This window comes from Netta rufina (assembly GCF_964035555.1).
Source record: "Netta rufina genome assembly, chromosome: 28".
NCBI lineage: Eukaryota > Metazoa > Chordata > Aves > Anseriformes > Anatidae > Netta > Netta rufina.
The window spans coordinates 3423897-3435147 of record NC_140152.1 but is presented as its reverse complement, the minus strand read 5'-3'; the positions used below and the strand labels follow the sequence as shown (position 1 = coordinate 3435147).

At 48.2% G+C, this 11251-nt stretch overlaps 1 protein-coding gene across 1 annotated transcript; it reads left to right on the top strand.

Moving 5' to 3' along the window:
- Positions 1–4292: 4292 nt before the first annotated feature.
- ZNRF4 (zinc and ring finger 4) lies at positions 4293–5297 on the top strand (the record flags this gene model as incomplete). The annotated part of the gene is made up of 1 exon (XM_084302599.1): positions 4293–5297. One exon carries the CDS (start codon positions 4293–4295, stop codon positions 5295–5297), a length of 1005 nt encoding a protein of 334 aa, XP_084158725.1.
- Between the last annotated feature and the right edge of the window lie 5954 nt (positions 5298–11251).

The following is an 11251-nucleotide window of genomic DNA, read 5'->3' as shown; positions in this document are numbered from 1 at the left end:
AAAAGGCTGCTAAATGGAGAGGATGTTTTTGCTTTATGTCCAAGATTTTCAGGGCATTTTGCCAAAAGTAGAAAAGGCAAGACGATATTGCCAGCACCAGTATCTAATAAAGATGATGTCTCCCTCCGTTGCAAGGCAAACAGCTGGAACTAGAATCCATTTCCAGACATGGGTACCAAGTTGCAATGGCCCAGATTTGCTCAACTGCCTTTTTTAATTGTGGGCATTAGCCGATTATGGGTACTTTTGTAGCAGGTCCATAAATCACTGCCTTATAATCTTCTGTGCGCATTAGGGCCCAGATTATCATGCTTGTACTAGGTAATAACACAGAGGAGAGATTGCCTGGACCCCTGGGAAATCCAGGAGAGACACCTGGCAGAGCACAGGAGCACACGATGCTGAGACACGTGTAGGGAATGGCGCACACAAGCAGGGTTTGCAGGGCTCCCACAAACCTGCTCTTCATTCCTCTCCCACTTCCCTTCTCACACAGAAGCAGCAAACAGCAAGGCACAAAAACTTTCCCCACACATGACTCCATTTCTCATCTACCTAACAACGTTTTGGGTGGTGACTCTGTTTCAGCTATCTATTCTGTAAAGACATGGGTCATCCTTTCCTTTGATCCTAGATGAAAGGAGGTGGTTACATGCACCAGTTTCTAAATCAGCTCCTAGCAAAAAAAGGAAAAAAAAAAATCATTAACAACAGGGTGCAGGTCTGCCTTCCAGCCAGCTTGCTGCTGAGCTGGGGACTTGCTCAGTCAGCAGGAGGGTGGAAGCGTGTCCCACATACCTTTCTTTAAAAAAAGAACTGGGAGCACTGGGAGCAGAAAGGTTTTCACTGGAAGGTCACTAGATGGCTCCAGATCTTCCTTCACAGCAAATCACTGGCATTTCACTCTGAGAGTCTGGTCCTCTCTAATCCTATAGCACGACCCCAGAGGAGCGGCATGCCCTGATAAGAAGGGCACCAAGCTAGAACCAGGGATACCTGCCAAGATGTCTTGAGCCCTGCATTTAACCCCACAATGGCTTTTTGTGCTCCTGGCCTTTGGCTGTTCAGGGCAGCAAGAGGCTGCTGTTGTGTGTCTGTGCAATGCCACTGCCTGTGGACCTGAGAGACCGACCTAATGCAGATAAAGGACAAGAAGTCCGATTATGTACAAACTCACATCATAGTACTGCCAGGCTGCTCTTTTCATGCTGAAAAAAAAAAAAAAAAACAACAAAAAAAACAAAACTCAGAGAAAAAAAAAATCTAGACTTATTCTCCAAGTTAAATCAATGCTGGATCAGGCACCTGTAATGAATCTTTTGTTGGAATTATAGCGATGTCCACATCGGTCAGTCTTCTTGGCATCTCTGTTACAGTGTAAGCTATTTGGGCAGGACAAGGGTTAGATTGTGCTAGCAGTTGTGTGGGGTCTAAATCAACACCGAATTCTTCTGGATTTAGCAGACCTTTTTTCTGTGAAGTACAAGCAAAAAAAAAAAAAATTGTTTTAGATCCCTAATCCTGCATGAAGTCATAGCCCCAGAGAAGGGGCATAAAAGAACATTGGGACTTCAGGAGTGGTGGGGTAAGTGATGAGTTAACAGAGGTAAATGGTCTTTTCCTTTATTCTAGCTTGGATCTTTGTTCAAGTGGTAAAATGGGACCCGTTCCCTGTAATTGCTCTGCTCTTGCACACAACTGCTGTCTCCCACGTGTGGCTTGTTGACATTTAAATAAATTGCAATTATTCTGACAAAGTAGATTGCAGGGACTCCAGAGAAAATGGGTCAAGAATACGTCCAGGAGCATCTGCAATGTATTTAACAGATGAATGTTACAGGGGTAGGGCACAAGGAGAAGGAGAGTTCAGTGCTGGCTGTAATGAATGCAGCATGGGGCTGGAGAGGCCTTCAGGATAGCCTGGCACAGTCCCACACACGTGTGGGAAGCGCGGCTCAACCTCAGCCAGCAGGAGCCAAAGCCTCCAGGGCACTGGGGATGTAGGAGGCAGGCAGCAGAGATGCAAATAGCACGGGGGGGAACTACAGAGAACAGGGCACCACTCTGGCCCTGGGATTGAAGACCATCTTAGCCTAAATTTTTCCAAAACCTTCCTCTCTAGAGCCTTCTCTGTATCCTGTTCTCTTTATTGCTTTCCAGCCTCCTCTGTTCAAGAGATCTGTCCTTTTACTCACATCACACTTTGGGATACTGCTAAGAGTTACTGAGATCCAGGCTGGACACTAACACCTGATTTCTCCTTCTATCCAAGGGCTTGGTGAGGGAGCCAGGATGGCTTCTCGTGCCTTGTTGATTCTCAGATATAAGACGTGGTGCTGCAGCAGCCAGAAGATAACAGTACACAGCCACAGCTGGAGATAGCACAGCACAGCATCTGCACAGAAAACAACAGGAATCCTTCCTTAGTCCCACATCTGTCAGAGCTCAAGTACAGATGCATGGCTCCTCGTCCAGCCCCACAGACACATCTGACCCTAAGTCAAGCAACAGTGACCAGCAGTATGTAAAGCTTTGATCTGGAGGCAAAAATAGAGAGCTGAGCGCAGGTAAAGAAACGAGGATGATGGGTGCCATCACAAGGACCGTAAGACCAAGCCAAAAATGAACCCTCAAAAAGTTCTCCTGCTGTATCTCAATTTTCTTCATTTCATTGTGCTTCAGAGTCTTTGGCTTCAACCCCCTCCCCAAACCTTTCCCTTGTTTTTAAATGCAACAAAATGTCTCCCTGTGAGTGTAAAACTCTTTAGATGAGGGGAAAATAAAATCAATTTGAAATCACAGCTGCTGGGAGTCTCTGGCACACACACACACTGTCTGCTGACATTTTCTGTAGCTCTTTTCCCAGTGAAATCTGTCTCAAGCAGAGCCCAAGGGGGCTAGTAACAAATCAGTTGCCTGGTACACAAGTGATTTTTTTTTAAACTTTGGGTCCAACACAACTGCAATGGGAACCACAGATCTACTCCCAAGTGGACTGTTAAACAAAAAGGGTTGTTTGTTAAAAGGTACAGGTTTTCAGGGATTTGTGGTTCAGAACTGACCTGGGTTCACTGCATATTCACTGCTAGTTTGCTCTGACAACCAGGAGAACTATTGCCTCCCCATCAGGCTGGTGTTCCTCTGGGCACTGAGCACTCACCATCAGAGGTGGGAATTGCCTGAAAGATGAGAGCTGCATTGTCACTCTGGGAGGAATGGACAACACTTGTCCTCATGCCTTCCAATCCCCTATTCAGCTATTTCACCATAACTCGAATTTTAAATCTGTTTTTATAGCTAGAAGCTAAAGTCTTCCTTCAGTCATTTGATTCCTGCAGGTGAGATTTTGAAGTGAGTAAGGTAAAAGCTCAAGCACAAGATAGCAGTCCTCCAGGCTCACCCACCCCAACAGGAGTCCTGTGAGCACATCAGCCCCTTCTGCAAGTCTGGCTGCTCATCAGGTCCCTTGAAGGTGGATCCGCTCTCACAAAAGTTTGGCTAATGGCAGAGAGGGAGGCCACACAGAAACTTTCAACTTCTGCTAGCAGCAGTTTTTGACTGACAATTACTGATTTACTTTTTTTTTTTCATTTGAAATAAAAACCACACATACACACACAAACTTCTACCCTAAGCAATTTATTTGGTTTGGTATTGGTTCAAAGATTATGATTTTCAGGAGAAAGAACATGTTCAGCAGACCAATTTGAACTGCCACATGCACCTCCAGCAGCAGATGGTGGCCAAGACTAACAGCTCGCTCCCACTCTGTTGGGTTTTCCAGAAACTGCTTTGGCCACCAGCACAAAGCATTCCAGTCTGCAATGGGCACAGTGGGGAGGCTCATTCATCCTGCCTGCATATCAACCAGATGAGAGAAACCAGCATCCTATCAGTACCCAGATGGAGACTAAACTAGAAGCCACACGCATGGAGCGGACCAAAAATGAAGGGGAAGAGCGATTTAAGCACGTTGGCAGTAATGCCACATCTCCCCTCTATGGAACACAGCGACCAGGGATGTCACAGACCTGCAGATATGATGTAAGGGTGTTGCTTAGCAGCTGGAGACAACGAAATAGAGAAGAGTTGTATCCTGGGAACCTCCAATCTAAGGAGAACCTGCAGAAACCTCTAGAGCAGGAACTGTTTCATCTTCACCCTGCTGTGGCTCCAAGTCATGGCACAGTGGTAACAGCCAACGGGGACAAGTCTTCTGTGACTGTCTCTTTCAATTTTCCTTTGGGACCAGCCTGGAAATCTGTTTTCAGAGCTACCCAACTGCATTCAACATGAGTCTTCGGCTCCAGCTCCTTTACTTTGTGGCTGCCACCTTCTTCCGCAAGGTTGCCGTTGCAGAAGCCTTTGGCCATGTGGCTTACAACGACAGCTCCAAGTGCGTTGTGTACAAAGCCCTGCCCGCATGCTTCGGGCCACAGCTCCCGGCAGAAGGGCTGGCAGGGTACCTGATGAGGGCAATACCACCAAATGCTTGCCACGCCATAGAGCATCCCCCAGCACCGAGGAAGGCCTCGGAGAAATACATCGCGCTCATCCAGGGGTGCGGCTGCTCCTTTGCTGAGAAGGTTCTTCACGCCCAGCAGGCTGGCTACCAAGCTGCTGTTGTGTACAACGTGGATTCAGAGCAGCTGATCACCATGACGTCTGATGACAAAGAAATCCAGCAGCAGATTGAAATACCATCACTCTTCACCGGAGAATCCGTCTCCCTTCACATGGAAAAGGCCTTGCAATGTGAGAAAGGGGCGTACATCAGACTTCTACCACCCAAATACTATTTTGCTCCTTATCAAGACAATGCTAAGATGCTGCAGGACACTCACATCATGCGGGACATATTCTACATCATTATCGCCACTATCTCAATTGTGGTTGGCATAAGGTGGTGCAAGAAGGCTCGTAAGATCAAGCTGTATACGTACAAGCGAGGAGACAAACATGACAGCTGTGTGATCTGCATGTCAGAGTACAAGGAAGGGGACCTCCTGAAGATCCTGTCCTGTTCCCACGCCTACCACTGCAGCTGCATTGACACCTGGCTCCACACCCAGACTGGGAAGAAGACATGTCCCTTCTGCAAGCAGCCCGTGAACACCCACGGGCAGGGTGAGCTCCTGCTAGAACAGGCTCACGAGGATGTGAATGAGGAGGAAGAGGAGGAGGAGCAGGGCCAAGAATATGATGCATTCAGAGAAGAGTATGAAGATGACGAGCAAGATACCTCAAGCTCGGTGGAAGGGGAGTGCTTTGATTTGCTGGAGAACAGCGCCATTTGAGCTGTGAGTTGGATAAGTTATCATTAAACCAAGAAAAACTTCCCCCGTACTTTCCCTCAACTCCTGCTCCAGGCTAGTTTTACTGGGAAGCAAGCACTGAACACTGCAGTTTTGACTCCCTTCCCCTGGTCCCCCGACCACAACAAGGCATAAAATCCCAGCTGGAAATACCAAAAATTCCTTAAGCCAGGGCAACAGGGGAGAAGCAGGGATTTAAGAACATTAATCAGGGAAAAAACAGGGAATTAAGAACATTAGGTATAGGAGCAGGTTTGTCTGCTAGAAGCTTCCTCAATTCCCTCCCAAAATACCTGTGCACGGATACACAAGCACACACACACTGAATCTTCCTTTGCCGTGTTGCCCAAAAATCCCAAGTGAGACCCATCCCATGGATAGCAGCCAGCAGGAACCACTTCCTAGCCTGGCAAGCCACAGTACAGAGAGGAAAAAATAAGCAGGGTACTAAGGCATAAAGCATTTCCCTTCCCATTAGGGGTAAAACAAGGTGTGCAAGCCCCCAGCACCTCCTTGTGACCCCATGCGTTGGGTGTCTCAGCACAGCCCACCACAGAGGGCAGCCTGGCCTTTAACCACACAGGTAGAAAAAACCGCTCCAGAAATATTGAGGGCACTTTAAACACCATCTCCTCAGCCGGGAGGTGATGCCAGCGGGAGGTAGAGGTCTTTACAGCAGGATTCACTTAGTGGAGCTGGGTAGATGGAAAAAGAATGAAATGCTTCTGAGCGTGGCGTAATTGGCTGCGTTTGCCTGGTGGCTGGCAATCTCGCACGCTCGCAGAGGCTGACGTGACAGGTACATGCAACCTCCTGCTACCTAGGTTGTTCCAGGTCATTATCCAAATGTGCCTAAGCACCTTAAGGGTTGCTGGATTTATGTACCAACACGATGCAAACAGATCTTCGTCTCTTCTCCAGATACACCAGGTACGGTTGTATTATTTAGGCAGTCTGAATACTTTCCCAATCCCGCTTTTAAAGCGTGAGCAGAAATCAGCACTGGCTCCCCAGGCTGGTACGGGTGGCTCTAACACCCACTGTGGATGGGGCAGCCAGCCAAGTCACAAACTGCATATGGGGATACAGAGCTGGAAACGCTCACAAAACCAATATTAGCATTTAATCTCGTGTAAAAGAAAGCCGTAAAACCTCTTTACTAAATGCCAAAAATTAAGGAAGTGAACAGCTCTAACATACTGTGACCAAGACATCAAACCTTCACAGCTGTACAAAGGCTAACCTCCCAAATCAAAGGCTAACCTCTAAACATAAAACAGTTACAGCAGTACCCAGAAGTGTGCTGTCATCAGATCTCTCTATTAGGACCATGCAACAACAACACAACTAGGGCCAGCAAACAATCCTACAGCCTTGAAGCATTTTCCTTTTGAGTGGCTACGCTAAGACTCAGAAGACCAGGATTTAGAAAAAGACTGTCAGGAAAAAATCATGCTGCAGAACTGAGAGGCATGATCTCCGCAATACAGAAATATTGGAGACTTGAAAATAGCACCGAGATTACTTACCTTGCAAGCATACACATTGTATTTGTGTTAGAAAGGGCTGGGAGAAATATGTGAATACATGGGACTTCCAGAGACAAGCTGGACCTGGATCTATCACTCCTGCCCTGGGGAAACCAGGACGGCTTCAGGTGGGATCAAAAGAGGAAACTGCAGTTTCCGAATTTCTTCTGCAGTGGAGAAGTTCCAAACCAATTTCTCCTGGAATGAAACATGACAGCGTTTCCAAGGACTTGACAGAAACAAGTCTTTCTGCAAGTCTTCTGACTGAGCTGTTTCGTTTCATTTGTGGAACAAATGGGGAAAAATGATTTTCGAGTCACTTCACAAGAAAACTGCCCTCCTCTGCAAGGTGTGCAGCCTCCTGGGAGCCACAAATCACTTCCAGTGCTGAACAAGCCCCCTCAGGGTGCCTGAGGAAGCAAAGGCAGTCGCCTCCACCTGGGGAAGGAGACTGGTCCTTCAGAGGGTGATTAGCAGCAGGAAGTTCATTTAGGTGCCTTTAATTGCCTTCTGGAGGTAACTCTCCTGTCAGCAGCTCTGAAAGAGCCAGGACTGGCTTTGCTGGGCTGCACAAACGTCTTCATCCACTCCTCAGCACCTGGAGCTGACCTCAAAGCTCGCTGGGTCCGCAGGCCCTGTGGAGGTAGCTGGCCCCAGGACCCTAAAGGGAAGGAATAAACAGAAATACATCAGCAGCACTCCCAGCTCCTGTCTCAGCACACTCACTGCACTCATTCTCCCTCAGCTGAGGTCTGAAAAAGCCCAGATGCTGCAGACAGGCAGGGAGAGGCTGAAGAGGTATTTTCAACCTCCTGGTGGTACGATGGGCCGAAACAGGCTGCTGTCTCCCCCAGCAACGGTCTCACATGCGACGGGTGAAGAAATGATTGAGCAAGACCCCTGGGCCAGACCTTGAGATGGTTTTAGGTAGCCCCACGAGTGTCACCCAGCTGCAGGGTGCTGGGCTCAGGAGGAGAATCTCTGGGGGGAATTCTCCGGGCTGTAATATGCATGAGGGGAGATGAGCTGATCGTAGTGCCCTTAATATCCATCAGTTTCTTTCCACCTTCAAAGCAGCACGTGCTCTAGAGGGGGTGAATTTTACTGAAATGGGTCAGTAGAAAAATAGATCCTTCTTACAACGCAACGCTGCAATGCCTTAATTTAAAAAGGAGAGGAAAAAAAAAAAAAAAAAAAAAGAACGGGATCTGGGTAAGAGAGCAGCTCTTCAGTCCATTTAATGTTATCAAAGCCTATCACACTGAAAATCTGAAGTGTGTGCCATAGCAAACCTGACCTCCAGCCCTCCAGCTGTCAGATCCACTGCCCTCCATCAGCGTTAATGGCACTCCTAACACAACGAGGTTAGCTTATTGCCAGGGTGGGACTCGCAGCCCTTGGAGCCTGAATGAGGATTATTAACTTCTCCGGAGGTAGCACTGTCCCAGAGTGGAAAATAAACTACCACAGACAGTGCACCAGAGGGAAAAGGAGGACGAAGGGTCTGGGGCGTGCTGGGGCAGAGCGTTTGACCACGCAGACGTTGATGGAGCATCCTACAGCAGCACAGGGACAGGGCTGGCCCCACACAACCGTGCTGCTGGTGACTGGGAATCGGGAGAGGAGGAAAAGTGCAGGGGGTGAGGTCTGGAAAAGGCCACGCTGGGAGGTGGCACAGGCAGATCTTACAGGCAGTGTGGTTAAATTGCCTCTGAATCACACTGAGGCAAAGGATGAAAAGAGAACAGCTGCTGGGAAAAGAGACCCCAGTTTGTGTGTCCCAGAGCTCAAAAAAAGGGGGAATTGTACAAGCAGAGATGCCACCTCATGCCAGAAAAGGCTACCTAGAAAAAATTTGGACAAACCCAATTCAGAAAAAAAGGAGGGTGGGGGGGGAGAGGAATGCAATCCAATGGATCCAGACAGGAACAGCTCAGAGAAGCAGCCAAAGCCCCGATGAACCCACCAGAAGCCCAAATGAGAAGAGCTGAGGATGATCCAACATGGATGGTTTTGATCGGAACACCAGTGCTGGCTGGAGCACTGGTACAACTAGCACGCAAACATTGTGCTTAAAGGATTTGCCAGGAGCCCCCGTTTTTATCAAACTTCTGCCCCCATAATCCGAGCTCCACTGCACTCACTCTATTAAGCAATAACCAGGTTCCAGCACGGCCTCAGCAAATGACCGAGATCTCATTTATCAGGGGGGTCTTTGCAGTTTCTTGCACATTTTATTGCTGGCTTTTTTTTTTTTTGTGCACAAACATGGTTCAGTGTATTGCTGGGAGAGTCACCAGACTGTGACCCGGAGGGAAGCAGCTGATGACCCAGCACTGGGAACTATTGACTTCACCACCAGAACGTCGATGCTATAGATCACCGGGAGCAATTAGGGTGGCTGATTACCCCGTGTGCAGCCCATGGGCAACCATCCAGTGGAGACATTTTCCCCATGCTGAGAGCCAGCACTAAGCCTTGACAACAGCATTTAAAGAACTGCTTTGAGGGTTTAAGTGAGATTTGAGTGATCTATAGATCCTGTGCAGGCCAAAGGTAGGAGTTTCAACCTTGAAGACTCAAGTTTAATACCTATTGTAATTAAAAGGAGAGAGCCAACTTCCCTGCGGCACAGCCCAATTGACATCAATAGCATTACAGCAGCAGAGAGCCTTACCTTTGATCTCCAAAATCCATCTGGGGAGGAGATGAAGGACAGAATGTGCTTGCCCACAGGGCCAGGAGTTTCTGCTACCCAAGGCTGACATGCATGGAAGCTTTCCCTCCTTCCTCGGGCCATACCGCCCACCTCCTACACCATCCTATTTCTTCTTGCAAGGTCAGCATTACTCAGCCTGAGCCACCTTTTCACCAAAAGGACCTTCCTTACAGATGTTCACCAGCCCTTCAGCCTGGCATTCAGGCCTCCAGTTCCCTTGCAGCAGGGATGGGGGCTGGCTCTGAGGTTTCTCTGCAAGGAGCAGTGGGCTTCGTGGAGCTTGAGGCACAAACAGCTTCTCTACCCAACTCCCTGTTCTTCCCAAAACATCTTCAGCATACGGGGACATACAATTGGCCCTTTATAGCCCTTAGGATCTAAGAGCTATGAAGAATTCCCAGTCCTTTGCTTTTCTTCTTTCAACCAACCTCCATTTCTCTGCCTCTTGCTTTTCCAGAAGTTTTCCCACCCCCAGGCTCTGAAACGCACTTCTCCCTTCCACCAACCCATCTCCTTTCTGCTCTTGCTCTTATTCCCTTCTGCCTCTTCCCCACGCCCTGTGGTGCTCTCTTCTCTCTCCTGCTTGCAGAAAACTTCATATGTGCCTTAAAAAAAAAAAATCAGGTTACCCTGAGGTGTCTTTGCATGCAGGAAGCCTGGTACAGCTAAGCCAGGAATCCAGCTCTCCGGGGTAATCTGCAGAGTACGGCTGGTTATTAGTCACTACAGTAGAACAATCAACACAGTTTCTGTAATGCAGTAAGACGGATTGAAGCTACTTAAGAATACAAGGAAATGGGATCAGTGCTTCGAAAAAAAAAAGTAGCTTGACTCACCAAATTCGCTTCCACTGTAGCGGCTCTGAGCTCACGCACAGCCTTTGTTTGCACACACTAATGCTGCAGCACAGATGCTTACAGCTGGCAGCACTGGGCCAGTGGTCAAACCCATACCAGGGAACACCCACACCTTATCCCGATGGAAATATGTGCCTGTCCCATGCTAAGGAAACAAGGAGCAAGATGCAGCTCTGTGTTGCTCCCATTCCTTTCTTGTTACCCGCAGAGATCACACCTTAGCTCCATGCCTGCTTTTTCAGTCGAAAAATTCTTTTTTGGTACTTTTCCCTTTCAAACATGCTTGGAAAACAGAGATCCAGCACTTCCCATTACATCTGCACCAAGACCTGAGCAGACTGCAAAGTCTCAGAGGCTTCAAGCTACCTGCTCTCTCGCTTAATCACAAAGATTGATTCCACACCTCCCTTAAAGAGATGAGGCGTGATCAGGTACAAGAAGTCCTTCCCTAACCCAAAAATATTCTTTCTCCGCAAATCTCTTCCCTCCCTGGAAATCAGCAGAGATGCTCTTCCAGAAAATTGAGAAATGATCTATCAGCAGGTTAAAAAGTCTCCCCAGTGCTACATCCCACTAGCCCCAGTAACACTGGGAAGGAGAGGACACACTTATTTCTGTCCTGGCATCACAGGCATTGGGAAGCGTCCTCTGTAGAGGCATCTCCCACCTGAAGTGCCAAGAGCAGCATGTGACAGTGATCCTAATGGAAAAAAACATCTTCTGCTGACTCAGACAAATGTCTTTACCTCCCAGAAATCAGGGGGTGGGAAAGGCTCTGTAGAGAAGGCTGAGAGTCTGGAGGGAGGAACTGAGAAACAGCCAGGGAGACTG